At 39.3% G+C, this 21,886-nt stretch overlaps 1 protein-coding gene and 1 pseudogene across 1 annotated transcript in view; one reads left to right on the top strand and one right to left on the bottom strand.

The window, feature by feature from the left end:
- The window catches only part of QRFPR (pyroglutamylated RFamide peptide receptor), a 78,571-nt gene that overhangs the window by 40,221 nt on the left and 16,464 nt on the right, over positions 1-21,886 (top strand). The window contains exon 2 of the mRNA XM_021008356.2: positions 11,188-11,346. Within this exon, the coding sequence (XP_020864015.1) occupies positions 11,188-11,346 (159 nt within the window). The remainder of the gene's footprint in view (positions 1-11,187; positions 11,347-21,886) is intronic.
- On the bottom strand, positions 3,657-5,066 carry LOC110222968 (hsc70-interacting protein-like; annotated as a pseudogene).

Below are 21,886 nucleotides of genomic sequence, written 5' to 3'. Positions count from 1 at the left end.
TAATTTTGGCTATGTTCTTCCTGGCAGTTTTCATTTTGACGTTTCTTTCAGGAGGCAACTCATGGACTTTTAAATTTTCTGCTTTGCCCTCTGGTTCTAACATATCTGATCAGTTTTGTTTTATGATTTTAAAAAATGATGTTTAAACATTCAGGGATTTAAGGTAGTTGAATGATTCTTAAATATCTCTCTTTGATTTGTTTTCCAGGTCAGTTGTTTTTTTTTTTTCTATGAGATATTTAATATTTTCTTCTATTTTTTCTATCTTTTTTACTTAGTTTTATTATTTCCTGATGTCTCATAGAGTCATTAACTTTCCACTTGGCCAGTTCTCAATTCCAAGAAGGCATTTTCTTCAGTTAACTTTTGTACCTCTTTTTACAAGCTGTTTTCATATCTTTTCCCCCAAAATTCTTTTCATATCTTTCTGCCTTGCTCTTGCCATTTTTTTCTACTGCTATCCTTTGATTTTTAAAATTATTTTTACCTCCTTATTTAACTCTTCAAGGAATTTTTGTGGACTTGTGTCCTAGCTTGTAAATTTTTTTGATTCATTCTCTTGTTTTGCATTTTGACTTTGAACTTCCCTGTCACCATTATAGATCTTTATATTTGAGTTCTGTATTTGCTCATTATTCCAGCCTACTACTTGGCTTTGGACTTTTATGTTAGTGGGCTCTGTACACTTCTGGATAGTCATATCTGCCTTGAGCTTCTACCCTCGTGTCATTCTGATGCTTTCACCAATCCGACTGCAAGCTGTCAGTTCTCCCAAAGTGCTCTGCTCTTTGGAGGTCTGTTCACTGCCTTCTTGGTCTGAGTTCTGCAAGTTCCTGACACGGGTTTGGGTCTATTGCCCTGTCTACAGTGAAGAGTTTCAGCAGATTGCTGTTTGACTTCACCATTATTGGCCCTCTGGAGATTCTATAGTTCAGAGTAACTGAGCTGCCAGCTCCATTTGGGTATGGAACACTCTGCTCTTTTCCTTGGGATCAATGCTACACAGCTGCAATTTGCTTCCAGAACTTGTTCTTTGCCCCATGCACAGCTAGGGTCCAAGCTCATGACCACTTCTTTTGGCCCTGTATCTGTGACTTGGCACTATGTGGTAGGCAGCAGAGCTTCCGGATGGCACCCATTTCCTATACCTCATGCTTGTTCAGGAATCCCTTGGAATCTCATTCTGGTGTCTTGTCTCAGCCTTCTATTAGTCTCTGGGTACTGGAGTGCCATCCACTGCTACTGAAGCTGCCACATGGGCTTCTTGTAAGTCCTCACCTCCATGTCCACAGACTTCTCTAAGCCACCTTGGTACGGAGAACTGATATCTAGCACAGTTGGCAAACTTGTCTAGAAGTTTTGATGACTAAACTAGAAGTCACTCTGTGACTTTTTCTTGGCTTTCTCAATTAGTATTTGGTCTAGTGCATTCTCTAGATGAGGGGTGGGAAGCCTATGGCCTCGAGGCCACTCCTGCTCTAGATCTTTGTCAAGGAGGTGTAGGGGGTGACCTGGATTCTAATAATTCCTCTCGTTCCACTAACCTGGCTCTCTTCTGTATTAGATATCTCAACCTGCACGTCCCATCAACATGTTCAAAATATGACCTATCATATTCTTTTACTCTGCCCTTTATCCAAACTTTCCAATTTTTTTTTCCCGTTTGAAAACCACACTTTATTTGTGAAGGCAACTAGAAATGTCTGATAACTTCTATTTTTAAGCAACCCCTCCCCAAAAAACAAACAAACAAACAAACAAACAAAAAAACCTCCTCCTTTCACATTTTCCTTTCTTGTAGGGTTCTTAGTATAAGAAAAAAAAATGTCAGGCTTGGCTTTTATGTTGCATTCTTAGACAAATGGAGAATAAGCTTTGTATTTGCAAGCAATCAGACCCAACACACTCTGAACACGGAAAATTTTCCTAAGATTAAGATGGCTTATCTGGACTCAACTGTGACAAGCTTTTGGGGCTGCTTAAATGTAGGAAATAAGGTTTAGTAAGCCAAGTGAAAAAGTTAGGATGCTAGGAGGACTCGTATCACTCAAGGGAGGTATAAGGGAGAGCATAACAACAGGAAAGTCCAAGCATCTCTGCTTGAGCAAGGGGGTCGATCACTGCACCATTTGTGCTGCCCTCAACATCACGTTGCTCCATTCTGCCCAGTTCCCTCGGGGAAGTGGGCAAAGTGTCATCAGTTTACCAATGACTTATCATTTCAGGGAGGTTCCATGTTCATCCTATTGCCCCAACTACTCCTGTCCTTAAAAGAAAACACATGAGTAACACGCTGCCCTTCAAAATGTCTTTAGATGGGAGGCCTTGTCCACGCAGACAGAGAAAGCTGTTTTCTGGATTGTGCCAGGTTTACTGTTATTTAAGTCAACTGAAGAAAGGAAAGCAGAGGTGGTAGCTGTAGCAAAAGCTAGCACCTACAGAAAGGAACAGCTCCCTACCAGAAAACAGTTGATGAAAACATAAAACAAACGACCTTACAGTGCAAAAAACCCCCCAAAACCAAAAAAACCCCAACACAAATCTAATCTATTTATAAACCACCTATTTAATATTGGATCATAGAGCCAAGTTCACTTACATGTCTATGTATCCAGTAATCCAATCCTCATGCCATCCTGCCTCAAAATGGAAAGATTAATGCAAAGGTAATTTTCAAGAGATATTTCCCAAGTAAATGATGAAAAACCAAGAGCTTCCTCCCTCTGTGTTTTAGAACACAAAAACAACGTCCTCAGGGTCTCATAGATAAAAATGAAGTTTCTTGGCCAAATGAAAAGTTAAGGGCATTAGCCTATATAGAAAGAGTAGGTGCTGTGTTTTACATCAAACCAAGCATTCAGCCATGCTTGCACAATTAAGTATACTTTGAATGTGACCTTCATAAATATTGAATGTAGGCTATTTTTAGCCTAATAAAATGAGGGAAAATAGACTGTGGAAAGCAACTGAAAACATAGACCCCAGAGAGAGCCAAGTGTCTTGTTGTTGAGGAAAGGAAATTGATGCACATCCAAGAAGAAAGAAAAGGACCCCTTTTCTTTCTTCCCTTAAAAAGAAATATATATATATATATACACACACACACATATATACATATATATGTGTGTATATATATATGTATATATATATACACATATGTATGACATATAGACAATAGAGGAGCTGGGATTGCAACGTGGCCCTCATGTCAATGCAGGGTCTCATTGTTCAATTCATCGCCACAATGCTATGGGAGAGAACACCTGGTAACACTGCTGCAGCCCTCACTGCAGGCAGCTGAAGTCTCTACCCAAATGCTTACTGCATCATTGGTGTTCCCACATTTGGTTTTGCCATCAAAAGAAGCACTTTTTAAAAAGCACATCAGAATTAAAAAAAAAAAAGAAGCCTAATAGGTATGAAGTCATTCCAAATTTTTACATAGTAATAAGAGGAATGTTTGCCTCTCTCTGATTAGACCAATTTTCCACCATGACTAGATAAGAAATCTTTAATAGAAGTCTCTTCTTCCTCACCTTGAAGTCTAATCAAGCCCAAGCGACACCCAAAATGATTAGTAAAAAAATAATTTCATGCACTATCTTTCCTTTCTCCTTTAAGTAATCTTAAAGTTTTGGGAAATGCTTTTATGGTTCTTAAGTTTGTGATTCAGAGTAGGACAACATTAGCTGACAGACTGACGGCCACCCAATCACTGTAAAATGCTCCTGCTGCTTTGGGGATAGAGGAGGGGAGGGGAATTGTTTTTCAAGAGCCCCAGGTTTCTTCACCGGAAGCTCAGAGGTACATTTGGTTTGTATTATTTCGAGGTCCAGTAAGTGATCTAATTGTTTTTCCATCAGTAAGGGCATTTTTGCTTGACCTCCAAATTTGGCTGGCAATTTGCTGATGAGATTCATAACCTTTGGGTTGCTCTGCTATTTGGACATGTTTGCGGAGTTCTATGACACATTGTGGAATGCCACCATGAACTCTGGGGCCTGCATGGCTGCAAGCACTTCCGGGTCACTAAGAATCTCATTGAGCCCAGGCATTCCTCCATCCCAGGCACGGCCCTTGACATGCCAGGCACACCTCCAGGAAAACCTGGAAAAGAGCCAAACTGGGCTCCTGATGTTCGAGGGGCTTCTTCCCCCATTTGGGCTCCCTCATGTTCCTCGCGAGCCTTCTTCTTCCTTTCCAGCCTTTCTTTGATCTCTCGCTTCTCACATTTTCTTTTGTATTTTCCCCGATGTTCGGCAATCTTCTGGGCCCTCGGCTGGACTTCCTTCAGCATGGCACTGGCATCTTCATCATACTCCAGTATGCAAGCCATGGCAAGATGGAGGCTGACTCCTCCTAGTGGCCAAGGAGTGTGTGGGCTACCCCCGCCATTTGTAGCGCTGGGCGGAGTTCGGGTTTATTTCAATAGCTCTGTCTGGGCTTCTGCATTTTATAAAGACACCTGCTCTCTTAGCGTATAAGATGGCCAAACGGAGATTGGGTTTGATGGCCTCTGGAAGTAACTGAATGGGGGTCTTAGGATCACCGCTACTGAGGGCGTCGATGGCCGCCACTTTCTTTTCATCAGCCTGAGCCATAGTCTCACCTGCAGTTTCATGGCATTCCTTGAGGGGAATCTATATCTGTCTGGATCACTCCCTCATTATCAATCTCAACATCACTTTCCTCACTCTCCCTAGCTCTTCTAGTTTGGGGGATTCCTCGGGTTTCTTTCAGTCTTTTTCCTCCTTGACTTGTTCTTCTCATTCCGCTTTATGTGGAGCCGGCGGGATTTGACCGCGCATATACTCCACCCAGTCCCAAAGGAACCGCAGCTGTTCGGTGCGCAGAAGGCCCGGGTCCTGCAGACAGAGCCCGATGAAGCAAGGCCTGGAGTTCGCTGAGCTTGCGGCTGTCCAAGTTGAGCGGAGCCGGGGCTGGGCCCGGGCCCTGGCGACAGGGGCTGGAGCAGCGGCCTCTACAGCAAAGCTCCCGCGTAACGAAGACGGCGCTGCCGGTCACAGAGGTGACCGATAAGGTGGACAGGCGGACGCGCGACATGGGAGCGGACTGGGGCCGGGACGGCAGATACAAACTTACCTATTTTTGTTGAAGGTACGCCCACACTCCCAGTTACAAAGGTTTGCAATCTCGGAGTCATCTCGGATGGTTCCCTTTGTTCCTCCCACCCTATCTATCCAACCCATTATCAGGTCTTGCCAATTTACTTCCCTTCCTCCCAGGACACCCCCTTCTCTCCACGCAGCCCCCGCCATAGTTCAGGTCCTCATCATCTTTTACCTGAACATTAACAGGTCTCTCTATTCCAGTGGCTGTCTTATCTAATACATTTTCCATACAGCTGCTAAAATAAACTCTCTAAAAACAGATGTGACCGAGTCCATCTTTTTGCAAATTGTCGGTACCTCGCTCTTGCCTCTAGGACAAAATACAGAGTTACTGTGAGTACTAAATGAGATAACAAGGGCAAACTTTAATGTCATAAATATCAGTTATTACTATTATTAATATTCTCTCCCCCTCAAACCATGTTGTACTTGCACAGAGGATATCTGTGCACATGTTACATGTCCATGTTCATTCATTCATTAATGTTGCACCTTCAGTAGGGTGTAAGTTCTTTAATGGTCGGGAATATTTTATTTTTTGTCTCTGTATCCCCGATGCCTTGCACTTTTCTATACTTAATAAATATTTAAATTTGATAAAAATAACAGCTATCCAAAAGGAAAAAAGTTGGCTTGTGATATGATGAGTTCTCCAGCACCAGTCGTATTTATTCTTAGGCTAATTGACAATCAACATGTTACTGATGCAATAGAGGGGATTCTTGCATTTAGCAGAGGATGGGGCTGAATGCTTTCTAAGACTCCTTTCCAGATCTCACTTTCTCTGTCCCTGTAATATATTTAAAAGGTCTATCCAATGGGAGCCCTTGAAAGGACACACCTAAAACACTTTGTGACTTCTAAGTAATGGATAGATTTAAGCTATGCTGAGATTAGGGAGTTGGTCTTTCACAAAGCTAACACAGAAAAAGAATCAGATAATGAGATGCAAACCTCAGTGTAACAATTCAGCCTCACCAGGTGATGCCTTGCCAAGGTATAAATGAGTCCCTTGAGTGAATCAGAAAGAAAGCAATGCTGTAGGATGAGGACAGACCACATCTCAGGTGACCTTTAAAAATCAGTCCAGAAGGGGGACTTGAAGGGAAAGCCACTTCATAGTGTAGAGTAGAAAGCACATGGAGCTTTAGAAAGGAAAGTGATAAAAAGCCCTGTAGGTATGGAAGAGCAGAAGCACAGGCAGAGAGAGAACTGCCACAAAAAAGGAGCCAGGACTTCCGAAGTGAGGCTGCTTTGGTTATTTGGGTATGGTAAGGGTTAGGATAATGTTATTTATCAGTCCATTGGCAAACATTTATTAAGTGCTTACTAAGTGCCAGAAACTATGCTAAGGGCTGGAAATAAGGAGAAAAGCAAAAACATTCTCTCTGACCTTAAGATGCTTGCATGCTATGGAGGAGACAACATGCTAATAGCTACATATACACATATGATATGCTATATATGCAGTGTAAATGAGAGATAAATTCAGAGGGAAGAAGCTAGTGGCGTTGGCAGGGTAGGGGGAGGGTACCCAGAAAGGCCTCTCATAAAAAGTGAGATTTGAGTGGAGTCTTGAAGGAAGCCAGGGAAGCAGGTAGGTGGGGGCAGGGTGAGAAGGGAGAGCATTTTAGGCATGGGGGACAGCCAGTGAAAAGGCATAGATTTAGGAGAGAGAATGTCATGTTTGAGGACTAGCAAGAAGGTTAGTAATACTGGATTGTAGAATACATTGAGGCGCATAAAGCAAAAGAAGACTGGGATAGTAGATAGATGCTGTGTGCTGAAATGTTTTCCCATCATCTATCTGGACTTGATAATACTTTTTCTTCTTTACATTCGTAGGCTTCTTCATGAATATCTGAAACATTTCCCTCCAGGGCATAGGGAAAATCTGTTAATCTTTCTTTGTTTTAGATATTGCATTTTCTTTATAAACAACATTAAAAATGGGTGTTTGCTAGTCCAAGTGTACTAATTGAAAGCAATTGGGAGGAGACAACTAAAGGGGAAACATCTCCAGGGAAGAACTAGAGATAGATCTAAGAGGTCATTTTCCAGAAATATTGTCACTATCTTGGGGCTCAGAGCTAACAAATCAGATAAAGAGGATTACAATTTGGTAGCATTCAAGAGAAAGAGCATTTTTATTAGCAGTAATGGAGTGAAAGACAAAATGGATTATTTTAAAAACTACCTCATCCCACCACTGCCTATTTTTATTACTAATATACTATTGCAATAATAATCTGCCAACAGTATGCAGGATTGATTGGAGTCAGGAAAGAGTAGAGCAAAAGACACCAAGTAAAAGTATTGTTTTACTCCAGATATGAATGCCTGGACTGATAATGACCATGAATCCCAAGATGGAGACAGATTTGAAAGACATTTCTAAGGAGGAGTCCTTTTTAGCAATCATCTATATAGGTTAAAGAGGAACAGAAGATTTTAGGTTTGGTTTTTTTTTTTTTTTTAGCATAGGGCATTGATAGCATGGCAGTGTCACTGACCAGAATTTTAATGCTAAGACTCAACTGTAATCTCATCCTGAAGAATTCTCTGAAGACTTCAACATACATTCACTTCTCCCTTCCCCCCCTCCCTCCTTCCTATTGCAATTATTGTCAATTCCCTACAGCTAGCTTTTGATCATTTACTGTCTTTACTGAATAATAATCAATGGTTTGGAAGTTTAACAACTAAATGGGGAGAAATTGGACATATCCAAAGTCTAAATGGAGTGATATGACAAACATACATGAAAGAAGTATTCTCTCTTATTTTATAGTAATAATGTAAACTGAGGCAGTGTGTCATAGTGTATAGAGTGCTAAGATCTAAGGAGGAAGGACAAGATTCAAATCACATCTGTGAAAACAACTAGCAGTGTGATTCTAAACAAGTCACTTAACTTCTATGTGGTTCTGGGTTATATGGGTTGTTTCCGTATTGATAGAGACAGTTCCTGCATTCAGAATTACTCATACCAAGAAATCAAAGATCCTTCTCATATATATGTAAGGTACATTCCATTTCAAAGGGAAAAGGAGTTTTGTGTTAAAAGAAAACCTTATAAAAATCAACTCGAGCAGAAGCCCATCCTCTAAGATAAAATGTTGAGGAGAGACATAGACTGTTCTGAGGAGCAAATAGAGAGAACTGTTCCTCAGATGAATGTACTGAAGTGACCTATTTAAAGGCAAACCAATTACTGAGCTAATTGCTGTAGGACATTGTGGTCCATCAGTTAATTTGAATGTAATACAAGCAGATCCCATACCTTGTTCTTCAGGAGTTATTATGGCCTCAAATATGGCCAATTCACAAAATAATTCTGGAAGAGTTTCAGAGTTTTAAAGGCCATAATCAAAATACAGTAAACAGGGGCAGCTAGGTGGCACAGCGGATAGAGTACCAGCCCTGTAGTCAGGAGGACCTGAGTTCAAATCCGGCCTCAGACCAAACACTAGCTGTGTGACCCTGGACAACTCACTTAACATCAATTGCCTGAAAAACAAAACAAAATATAGTAAACAATGTAACTGAGAACTATGGGGAAATGATTTAAGGACTATTGGACTCATACTTGACAAAAAGGTGGAATTATTCAGTTTTACATCATACCAGACGGGTCATTGTTTATTAGGAGTCATGACTTTGAGGTAGTGCCTCAAAACAAGGGAAGAACTTGTAAGAGGAAGCAAACAGAGAAAGAGTAGAAAAGAAGGAAAGGAAGACAAGGACAAGAGGAGTTGGAAACAAGGCCTTGAAAGTTATGAGAAAAACTGCTTGAAGAAGATACAACATATAGCAAGCTGACTGAGTCGGAGTCAGCTGTGATATCTGACTGACATCTGATAAGCTCTGCAGCCGTTAGGAGTTCATGGGAAGAAGGCTGATGAAGACTGCTGCTATGTGAAGAACCATCGGGAGTGATGGCTCCCTAGTCCTATCTACAGCCCAAGAAAGGGACAACCCTCACAGATGCTTTTGTTGCTCTTTACTGCCTTTTCTGGCTTGAGAGGGAGAAGCAGAGGAGAGGCTTTGGTGTGAAAAACAAAAAGCTTGGCTTTGCTAAGAACTGATTGGACAAAGCAAAATCCATTGCTATTTGCAGCTCTGAGGAGATTGGCAGTTATCTGGCTTAAGGGAATTGCTTGTCACTAAAGGAGTGTAACACTTTCTCAATCCTTTGCTACTTCTAGCTGAGTACTAAAAACAGTTTGTGACTTCTTCAGTAGCTAGAGTACAGCACAGATTACAAAGAAGCATCTTTGCAGCAGAGCAGATAACACAGTAGTTGTTTTGCCCAGAAAGTAATGCATGTTGCAGCATTAACTATTTTTAAAAACTTATTTATTTTAAACATCCATTTTTAAAAAGTTCAAAATTCTCTCTCTCTCATCCCACTTCCACCCCTTGAGAAAGCAAGCAATATGATATCAATTTTACATGTAAAGTCATACAAAACATATTAGCTATGTTGCCAAAAAAACCCAATAAAAAATAAGAAACATAAAGAAAGTTTAAAAAAATATGCATCAATCCACACTCAGAGTTGAACAGATTTCCTGGAAGTGGTTAGCATATTTTGTCATGGATCCTTTGAATGATCTTGAATCATTGTATTGACCAGAATAGTTAAGTCTTTCACAATTGATCATTGTTACAATATTGCTATTACTGTGTATACTTTTCTCTAGGCTCTTTGCTCATTTTATTTTGCATCAGTTTGTATGAGTCTTCCCAGGTTTTTCTGAAACTCTCCTGCTCATTATCTCAATTTTGATAGTATTCCATCACAATAATATTCTATTGCAGTCGTATACTACAACTTGTTCAGCCATTCCCCAGTTGGTGGGCATCCCATCTATGTCCAATTCTCCGCCACCACAAAAAAGAGCTGCTATACATATTTTTGTACAAGTAGGTCTTTTCTCCATTTTCTTTGATCTTTTTGAGATACAGACCTAGTAGTGGTATTGCTGGGTCAAAAGGTATGCATAGTTTATAGCCCTTTGGGCACAGTTCCAAATTGTTCCCCAGAATGGTTAAATCCATTCACAACTCCATCCACAATGCATGAATGTGCCTGTTTTTCCATATCCCTTGCAGCATTCATAATTTTTCTTTTGCATCCTGTCAGCCAATCTGATGGGTGTGAGGTAATATCTCAGAGTTGTTTTAATTTGCATTTCTCTAATCAGTAGAGCACTTTTTTCTTGTGACTATTGATAGCTTTAATTTCTTCTTTGGAAAACATCCGATTCACATCCTTTGGCTATTTATCAATTGGAGAATCACTCTTATTTGCAGACAGTTATCTAAAGACACCTCGCCTGGCATCAAGACATGCTACCTAACGTTCTGAATTGCCCCAGGCACATTGATTCCCCTATTCAGGAGACTCTCTGAATGGTTTCTTTTATATGTATACCCACTGTCCCCTACAGACACTGTGAACATTGATGGCAAAGTCTAATCCAGGTTTGTGTGTAGACTCACAATTTGATTACATCTGCGCTTGCCTTTTATTGAGTACAAATGCTATGATTATTTTCATGTTTGTTTTAGTGTTAACTGAATGTTTTATATAATTGGTGTCCTGCTGACTGATTTTGTGTAAATAAGAAGCACCCTGGTGGGGGCTTAGGTGTTACTGTGGTGAGTAGTAGGAGTACATCTCTTCCACACCAGCAGTAACTAAGGATCCCGAGAGACAAGTTGAATTGCAGTCATGTAGTCACAGATCTGAACGGCCCTATTGTGGGGAACAAACGAACAACCAACCAACCCCAGAGTTGCTAGTATGAAGGCCAGGTGGGATGAGGCAACCCCGAGAGAAAGGGCTTTGCCAGTGCCATGTTGGACACTGCATCCATGGGCTAGGCTGCTTGTGAAGGTGGGCCAGTGCCAAATCTGCATTGTATTTGCATAAAAGAAATTAGCAAAAACCCAGAACCCTCAAATTCGTTGATTATACTTGAAAAAAAGGCAGACATTGCTTAAATGAGACTTATTTTTAATGCTTTATTTCCCCCCCTTGTCACAGGTGCCTTTGTTTGCAAGATGGTGCCATTTGTACAGTCTACTGCTGTTGTTTCTGAGATTCTGACTATGACCTGCATTGCTGTGGAGAGGCATCAGGGAATCGTGCACCCTTTGAAAATGAAACGGCAGTATACCAACAAAAGGGCCTTCACGATGTTGGGTGAGTTCGTGAGGAAACTGGGCTTTTTCTATGCTTTTACTATATTCTATTCAATCAGAAGGCCCTGGGCAGTGATATGGAATAACTGCTAGAGTAAGCTGTCTTGGCACCATTCTAAGGTGCCAGGTAAGCCCATGTGCTCCTCCCTAGCTTCCTTTCAGTTTCAAGAAAAGAACTGGGAATGTTAATGTGTCATATAAATGTGAATTATATTTGTGTACCAATATTTCAGCTATAGTTCACCAGTATTAGCTAGGATAGTAATGAATAATGATGATGATAATAATAAATAATACTAGCAATTATATATCGTCTTAAGATTTGCAAAGAGATTTGCATTCATTATCTCGCTTCAAGCTCACAACGATCCCGGGAGGGAGGTGCTGTTATTACAGATGAGGAAATTCATTCTCAGAGATGATAAATGACTTGCCCAGTGTCACACAGCTAGCAAGTGTCTGGGACAGTTTTCAAATTCAGATATTCCTGACTCCAAGTCCATCACTCTATACACTTTACCACATAATTGCCTCAATTCCCTTCTTCCTTCCAATGACAGCACTAATATAGTCATAACAATCTTTTACAAATCCCTCTTCCAAAACTTCATCATAGTGGAAAGCTCTGAAGGCAAAACCATGCCTGGGGCTAGTCTTCTCAAGCTGGCTTCACATCAAATCCTTTAGCATAGGCACAGCCATGTCCTTCACATCTGTTGGGTAAGGCGTGACATTTTTGGCCACCCCATCCCAGGAAGACCAACGTGTTCAGAGTTTAGGATTTGCCTCAGTGGAAACAGTGCCAACACACAGCAGATCAAATTCTTGGAGTTATGGCATCTTGACAACCCACATTGCAACAATGCCCTAACATTTACAAAACACTTGATTCACAACAATTCTGTAATTATCCATATCGTACAAATGGTAAAATTAAGGCTCTGATGAAGATTCTTTGTGACTTTCTCTGGCCCACATAGTTACTAAATCCTGGAGATGTACTTTGAACTGAGGTCTTCTGACTTAAATTCAGCAGTCTTTCCCTGGGAAGAGCATTAGAGTTTAAGTTAGGGGACCTGGATTCAAATCTCAGCTTGTATAAGAAATGATGAGCAGGCAGAGCTGCACCTGCACCTGGAAAGACTTATATGAACTGATGCTGAGTGAAATGAGCAAACCAGGAGAACATTGTACACAGTAATAGCCACATTGTAAGATGACTGACTTTGATAGCCTTAGCTCTTCTCAGCAGTGCAAGGATCTAAGATAACTCCAAAAGAATCATGATGGAACAGCCACATCCAGAAAAAGAACCATGGAGTTTGAATGCAGATGGAAGCATACTGTTTGCTTTACTTTTCTTTTGTTGTTTTATTTCTTTTTTCTCATGGTTCCTGCCATTAGTTAGTTCTAATTCTTCTATACATCATGACTAATGTGGAAATATGCTTAATATGAATATATAAATAGAGCCTATATCAGATTACACAGCATCTTGGTGGGGGAAAGAGGGAGGGGGAGAAAATTTAAAAACTCAAAATCTTATGAAAGTGAATGTTGAAAACTAAAAATAAGTAAAATTATTTAAAATTCTAAAAAAAAATCTCAGCTTGGGTACTCATTGTCTGTATGACTGTGGGCAGGTTACTTAGCTTCTCTGAAGCTCAGGTTTCTCATCTGTAAAATGAGGTGACATATGACCTTTAATATCAGAATCTATTAAACTGTGATCTGTGACTAGCTTGGGGTTACATAAGGCTTGAAGTGGAATGCAGACATTCCGAATGGAATCCAGCACTCTCTCTACTATACCATACCGCTACTGGCATTCACTGTAGAAGGTCTATGTTAAAACTTGTCACGAGGAAAGGTTAAAAGGGTTATTTTTTTAGATACTGTGTGACAGAAACACAGCATGCTGAGCGGATACCTTCAGACTCAGTAAGACCTGGGTTCAATTCCTCCATTTGACACATGCCGGCTCTATGACCCACAGAAAGTCACTTAACTTCAGTATTCTAAGCAGCTCGCTAAGACTCTAAGTTACAAACAACATGCTGACTTGCATTGGTAAAGGGAGTTTCCTGAATTGGGAGTCCCCTATATACATAAAATCACAAGTCTATTCCCTACCTCTGCTAGATTTGCATGACTAAGTTCATTTGATTAAGGAATCACAGTCCCGAGTTGGCTAGGCCATTAAGGAAAAGATACAGGACAGAATAAATTCTAATGACATGTATAGGGTATGGGAAAAGGGCCTTTGGAAAATATTGGAGAGAAGATAACACATAAGAAAGGAGGTCTGGTTGAAGCTTTAGGGAGAAAGTCAAATGAGAAGCTATTTGTTGACACCCGGGACCTAGGTACCTCAGAATGGTATCAGGAAAGATGACTTAAGACCAGTAACATCCATTCCCTGTCTTTTGCTGGGTTCTTTCATGAACTTCAGCTTTCCACAATTATTTCTGTTCTGCCTAGGTAGAATGATGGACAGGCAATAAATCTGGCAAAAAATATGAAACTTGAAAGGCTGCCTTAAAGCCCATCACAACAAAATAGGAAAGGTTCTGACTTAACAACATGCATTTCATTTTCTCAGTAAGTTTCCTTGAGGGTTATGCTTGTCTGCTGTCAGTAACGAGAGGTTTCCCAATCAATTTTCCTCAGAGAAAACTCAGAGAATACTCAGAGAAAACAAATTCTCTTAATCGCCCATCTGAGAGGGGTGATTCAATTTTTATCTTCATTGTAAGAAGGAAACAGTGTTGGACCATGGGATAAAAGCATCTCCACAGATTTGTTAACTTTATTTTTCTTATAGAAATACCAAAGCAGAGGGAGAAATCAATAGAGAAGACAGTTGAGCAGACTTGCTATATTTATTTTAATATTTGTTTTCCATCTGCCTTCTGAAGAGATCAAAGAGCTGGAGCTATGAAGAATTAACATCCCTCTTACATCCTTAACCTCAGAAAACAGTAGAGCATGGATGTGGAAAGTGCAGCTATGGAGGGAATTTACAAAATAGCACTATATTATTAAATTCTTAACATATTACTAATAAATATGTTATTGATATAACATTTATATTGCCTTTATTGATGATCTCAAAGCCTTCCACACTTATGATTTATTCATCTGCTACAAATATATAGTGTGGCATAGATTTAGGGTTGACCACTCCCCACATGTAGCCTGGGTGGAGTGATCATCTCTCCCTCTGCCTGCCACCACCTCATTTTCCTTATTCATTCTCTCATTCCAGGTTCCAAGGTATTTCTACATTAAGTGGTAGAATTTCAACAACTTTCTCATTAAATATTAAACATCAGGTCTGAGGTCCTACCACAGTTTATTAAATATTACTTATTTAATAAACTGGAGACTTTTTTCAGAAGCATTTCTCTCTCCCTGTCCCTGTCTGTCTCCTTCTTTCCTGCTTTTTCTGCCCTTTCTCATATATACATGTGGTTGTTTATGTACATGCATGTATACATATAATGTATATGTAAGCATGTATATATGCACAATGTGTGCTTACATATATGTGTACATACACTCACACATGCACATACAGTGTTCCAAAAGTCTTAGTGAAGTTTTAAGCTATTAAAGCTTAAACAAAGACATACATTATTATATACAATATGAGACAGATCACAGTCACCTTTAGCCATCACCATGAATGCTGGCCTCAACTGTAGAAACACAGCCCCACCATGCAGTTCTCACATAATACCAATTAAAGTCTTTTTTTTTTTCAAGAATTAGCTTCATGTTTCAACATAAGATAAGGGTTAAACCCAGCTTGTCAGGAAACAAGTCCTTTAAGTCCTTTTAGTCCTTTCTTCCTCTATCTTCTCCTCAGTCATCACAGTTGTTCCTTCAGAACAACAGCTAAGAATCCAATATAGGAGAGGCCATTGTAGCTTGGTGTTTAATTTCTCTCCATGGCCAAGTAATTTCATTCCCTGAAAAGCATTTGGGCATACATCAAGTTCAAATAACATTATATAAAATATAAATACAATGAAAAGCACCATTTAATAGGCTGCTTCAAATAAGGAGAAAGGAAATACAGCAGTAGCAATAGCAATGATTATAAGGATAACTATGCATTTATAACACTGCAAGTACACACAAAAAGTACAAAGCAACATGACATATAATTTAACAATGAATTAACTCTAACTGAATGAGTAACCATTTCTGCAACATCATAATTTAGCCAATCTATAATTTTAATAGTTCTATTTTTTTGACCTATTGATTTTTTCTACATCTGATGGAATAGGCACAGTGCCCCTATTTCTAAACTGTGTTTTTCTCTTTATCTTAAAGAGCTCTGCAGATAAGATTTTATGTATCAAAGGCATGACCTCTGGTTCAGCCCTTCCAACCTTATCTGAATTGTGTGTCCTCAGTCCTAAACAAAATTATTCATTTTTCTATATGGTATCTTCTTTATTTTAAGGGATGCTTTATTATCTTTTTATCTGGGAAGCAAGCTGAGCTTCAACATTCTTCAGCTGCTGTTTTGGTGTAGTAGTTTCTTTTTAATCATGTTTTAGTAGTTTTTTTTTTTGTATCGTTTTGATGGTCTTGTTTTAGTGATGGACTGTCTCTTTGCATCTAAAATATGAACATCTTGTTTTTTTTTTTTTAAACATGGACCTTCACTTTATCACACTTTCCAATTTATCCTTCAGGTAAAATGTCTTAACATTTATTTATTTTTTTATTTTCACATACTATGATTTTGTCTGTTATTACCCTTTGTTGTAAAATTGTAAAATCCATTTACCGATTCTCTATAAAAGTGTCTTCAAATATGTTACTATCTGTCTCTCTTTTCATGCTTCTTTAGACCCAAAATAGGAGGACACTCTAGAGCTAGGCAATGTTGAATTATCCCAAGTGCACTTGGGCAGCTCTGTACTCATACTCCATCCTGACCACTATGCCTATTAACTTTTCAGAATTTGGAGGAGGTTGGTACAGATTAATATCAACTTGGCGTTCAGTTGTTTCAGTTGTGTCTGATTTTTCATGACCCCATTTGGAGTTTTCTTGGCAAAGATACTAGAGTGGATTGCTATTTACTTCTCCAGCTCATTTTACAGATGAGGAAACTGAGGCAAACAGGGGTAAGTGACTTGTCCAGGGTGAAACAGCTAGTAAATGTCTGAGACTGGATTTGAACTCATGAAGATGTGTCATCCTGATTTCAAGCCCACTAGTCACTGCACCACTTAGCTGCCCAAAACTAGCTGATCTGGGGAATGTTACTGTTCAGTCATTTCCATCATGTGTTACTGTTTGTGGTACTACTTGGGGTTTTCTTGGCAAAGATCCTGGGGTGGTTTGTCATTTCCTTTTCCAGCTCATTTTACAGATGAGGAAACTGAGGCAAACAGGGTCAAATGACTTGTCTAGAGTCACATGGCTAGTAAGTGCCTGAGACTAAATTTGAATTCATGAAGATGAATCTTCCCAGCACTCTCTCCATTGTGCCAGCTAGCTGCCCCTTAATATAAACTAGATGCCAGTAATCTCTGGGCTGTGTATCAAGTCATTATGCCTTTAATGCAGTCTAACCTCAGGTTTTACTGCTCCCCTCTGTAGTTATCTCTTTACTTTGTGTTAGCATGAACTACAAAGCTAGCAATCTCTTCCTCTTTATGCTGAGGAGTAACCTAAACAAACAATTTTTTGCTTCCTGTGGCATCCCACCAATCCACTCTCTTAGTTTTTCTAAACAGGTTTGCCATGTGATTCCAGGCTGGATAGCTTTTTAACCATATGCCAGTCCAAAGGCTGAGGCATTCCATTAATCTCATTATCTTTTCTGATACCTATTTGATTCCATGGTGATGTTTTGACCTTGCTGGCCCAATTTTCTCACAATCATTCCCAGGAAGGACATGCTACTTTCCTAAAAACCTTCCAAACACTGTTTTGCAATGTCTCTATGCAATGATTTATCTAATTTTGGCCTTTACACACAGGCCTGGCATCTTATCAGCTAGGAAGATTTAGCCCTTCCTTTGCTCACAGATGAGCTGGCTCCTTCTGCCATAGAGAACCCATGTACTGTTTTTCAGGAAGACAGTTTAAGGCTATGTGATTCTGCCTACCCTTAGATTCATTATTCTATTAAATAGAAATGTCTGGCTTCCAAATTGAAGGAGTGAAACTAAGATATCTCATTAACCACTTGATGAATGTAGATGGCATTAAGCTATTGGTTTTCACTAGAGAGAATGGGGAAAACAAATTAAATAACTCTTTCATCTTTTGCAACCTTTCTCCAATATTATCTCAAAGACTCAATAAGCTCTGAATATACACCAAGAAAGGTGGAGAATGATGTCTTTAAGCTTCAGTCCAGAAGTAACTTTGAACCCCTGAACAAAGGCAATAAGTACAAATGTGTTGACCTCCTCCAAGCAAAACATAGCAAGTGTTACTATAGCAAATACAAAGCAGCGGCTGTATGCGTGAAGTGACTTGCTAGTGTTCTGAGACAAAAGCTAATGGGAAGAAGATACTTAGAGCAGTTAACACCTATGCATTCTCAGTGTAAATGGTACAAAGCAATGCACACCCTTTGAATTGTGAAATGAATTGTAAGCATTTAGAAAGAAACCCATAGAATTTTAACTAATCATAGACTAATCATAGTCCCAAGGCAATTAAAGAATTAGATTAATGCTTCCATGCCAAAAAGGAGGAAGAGAAATGACAGTCTCAGAGGAGATAATAGTTGCTATCTTCTTGATCTTTATTCTCACAAAGGACTAATGACATCATGGGGTGATTGGATTTAAGTGAAGCAGAACTGTACAGGGTCCTCAGCCTCACTCTCTCCTCCAGTGTCATCAGAGTGCAGTGGTAAGACAAAAGTTAAGATGACTGGTGATGGCCCAGGATGCAGTGGGGGACCTTGACCTTTCTAAATTAGGTCTTTCCCAGATCTCATTTTGTCTGAGGCAACAATGGTTTAAAAAGAGGTACAGAAATGCTTTTTTCAATAAGCAGACATTATTGCTTCACCAAGAAATAAAGGCAGATGATAGGTCAATGATATTGGATTCATCAAATGTAACCTCAAAGGACTTCCCTCCAGATGTCATCTGTGAAATAATTGAGATCCAAAAATAGAATGTAGAGGCACTCCTTGGGCAACATCCATAGGAACTCAATCAACAGTATGCTGATAAGAGAGAATGAAAACAATGGCAACCTTACACACATTTCTTTGTGAAGCGAAGGGGTTTATGATGGTAATACATGTCCAAGGATGTTGCAATCAGAAATTACAGTTAGGGGCAGCTTAGAGCCCAGATGTAGTAATTTATGTAGATCGCGTAAGGAAATGGTAGCAACTGCATAATTTATCATGGTAAGTTGCAAAAAATTTAGCACACATGAAATACCTAGCCAGATGTAATCTGAGTGATGACATCTTTATGCTTCATATCAACCTCTTTATGCTGCCATTAGGCTAATAATAGGATAGGAACTAGTAGGAGGACCCCTCTCTGTGCCTTGAGAGGACTCACCACTAAATTAGCTAGAAGTACCTTGGCCACAGGGCAACAAGGCAGTACAGTTGATAGAGTGCTGGGCCTAGAGTTAGAAAGACATAAGTTCAAATCTGGATCTTACTAGCTCTGTGACCCTGGGCAAGTCACTTAACCCTGTTTGCCTTAGTTTCCTCATCTGTAAAATGTGCTGGGAAGGAAATGGCAAATCACTCCAGTATCTTTGCCAAGAAAACCCCAAATGGGGTCACAAAGAGTCAGACATGACTGAAATGACTCACCAAGAAAAGCCATGGCCACAGAGGGCCAGGCTGCTACATCCAATCATCTGATCACCAGAGGCTCTGCTTTGTTCACATAAACCTTCCCCTACTTCAATTAGTCAGTTCATTGGCCATCATGATTCAATTATGCCAAGTAACATCAAGGATTCTGGGCCAACCTGACTCAGGCTGGTCCAGTGGATTCAGGTTCAGGATGGAAATGAAATGAGACACATACATAACATCTGTGATTTAATAGAGATAAAGTGTTCTTCACAGTAGTATCTGTAGATTACTTGAAACTCACATAGACCAATTAATGACAACACAAAAGAAGCATGTAGAGGTGAAATCTGGGAAACAAAAGAACATCTGGAAACCTCGATATCCTTCACTGGTCACTGAAAGCAAAAGGCGAAAGGTCGAGGTGATCTAAAAAGTCAAAGAAGCTCAAAGAACAAAACAAACATATCAACATTAAGGAAAAAACACAGGCTTAATACACAATACAGCTATAATTTCATGAATAACCATACATGACATATATAACATCATAGCTACAATTTCAGAAGAAAAATGCATATATTACTAATAATATTAAACACAAATAGTCTCAATTCCCTCATTAACAAACTGTAGAGCTATAGAATGGATAACGGAATGAAAACTTTTCATAACACTTAATGGATACACATTTTATGCAAATAGTTATATTTAGATTAAATTCGATAAAGTCAGTTCCTCACCCTCCACCATGGTATGCATTTTTGAATGTCTCATGAGGTCTGCATTGTGCATGACATTCTCTCTGGTATGAAGAAAGATATGGAAAATTTCTGGTTCCCTATATAGTTACAAGGAGATATCATAAAAAAATGAAAGTTGGGTCAAATATTCAACAGAGAGCTTGCATGCTATTAACAGAATGAAAGGCAGAATAGTTATATCAAAAGAGATCATTGAAATGCTAGTTTCTCTGCACAATTGGAAAATGGTGAGACCGGATTAGGTTCATAATGATTGGCTCAAATGCTTTCCGGTGGCTCATAGAGTGTCTGGGGTTGAATTTGAAGTTGTAGTCATGGGAGAACACTCCTAAGGGTCATCCCAGGGAACTCATTTAGAAACTTTCAAGTTATGTGACTACTGAAAGTCTTGTTCTTTGAAATGATGAAGCAGTCCCATATTGGTCATTAAGTAAGTAACTCACCAAAGAGGGGAAGGGGTTGTGGAGGAAACTTTGTGAGTTTGAGAGGGAAAGTAAAGCAACATGTATTTATATAGTACCTAGTATGTGCCAGGCTTCTTTGTTCTTGTTGTTTACAAATATAATTTCATTTGATCCTCACAACAAACCTTCATGAGGTACGTGCTATTATGGTTACTATTTTAAGGTTGCAAAAACAGAGACAAAAACCTTATCCAGGGGCCCAAAGTTAGTAAGTGTCCACAATGGGATTTGGACTCAGGTCTTGCTGACTGCAAGGCCAGTGCCCTATCCATTGCAGCTGTCCCACTAGCTGCTTCTGTGAGGTTGGACATCCTAAGTACCTTGATCCTAAGGTCATCAGAAATGAAAAACACATGGACACAGGATAACATATATGTGCCCTTGTCCTATCTATAAGATAATTTTTTCTGAAGATAATCTTTAATCCAATATTCCAGTTCACCTAGCATTTAATTGGCTTGTGTAATAGTCTGCAGAACACTGACTATAAAAGAATATAAAAGAATAAAGATAATGAATTATATTTGCGTAGTGTCTACTTAAACTCCATCCTGAGGTTGTACAGCCAATAGAGTGAAGAGCTTAGAGTTAGGAAGGCCTGAGTTAAAATCCTGCCTCAGACACTTATTAGATGTGTGACCTTGGGCAAGTCATTTAACTTCTAGCCTCGGTTTCCTCATCTGTAAAGTGGAAATGATCAGTCTTAAAGCGTTATTATTAGGACAGAATGAGATAATTTTTGAGAGTTTTGGCAGCCTTTAATTGCTCCATGAATGCTGGTTGTGATGCTGCTGCTGCTGCTGCTGCTGATGTATTTTGTATATGCCCATATATGTACATGCTGTCACTCCTGTTAGAAGGCAAGCTCTTTGGGTGAAAGGTGATTTCTGCTTCTTTAAAGAAATTTTATGTTTCATAATGTTTTAAATGTTATAAATGTTTTAAAGAAAAAAATTAATATTGTACTCTGTGCTTTAGGCATGTCCAAGACAATTTTTTATTAGTTCTTGTTATTCTAACACATTAGAATAATACATTATTGCTCTGAATCAAACATTTCTAGCCCAGAGAAATAAATATTTAAACTGATGTAGTCCCTCAGTCCATGTCCTTAGACATTTCTCTAATGCCACACAATTTGATGTAACATTTATAAAAGTCTTGAGCAAGGAAAAGGTGGCAATGTGACAAAACCCAATTTTAGATGAACATTCTTTTCCATGTAATAGAATAGTCATTATTTGATCTTTTCCCAAAAATGACCTCAAAATATCTTTGAGTATTCAAGAAATAAACTATACTAGCACTGGACCAATTTGTATACAGAGCTGTTACCTGCAATCACCTGGACATAACATTGATTTATTTTAAAAAGTTAAAATTTGCATTGAAATCTTTTGTTTTCATACCATCTAGAGTTCCCATTGTAGTCATCTCCCCCATCTCCAGCCAAAGTAACACCCTTTATAGCAAAGAACAAAGAAGGCAGAGAAAAAT

This window comes from Phascolarctos cinereus, unplaced genomic scaffold, assembly GCF_003287225.1.
Source record: "Phascolarctos cinereus isolate Bilbo 61053 unplaced genomic scaffold, phaCin_HiC Scaffold_9;HRSCAF=440, whole genome shotgun sequence".
In the NCBI taxonomy this organism is placed as follows: Eukaryota; Metazoa; Chordata; class Mammalia; order Diprotodontia; family Phascolarctidae; genus Phascolarctos; species Phascolarctos cinereus.
The sequence above is the reverse complement of the archived record's forward strand: the minus strand, read 5'-3'. Positions and strand labels throughout refer to the sequence as shown.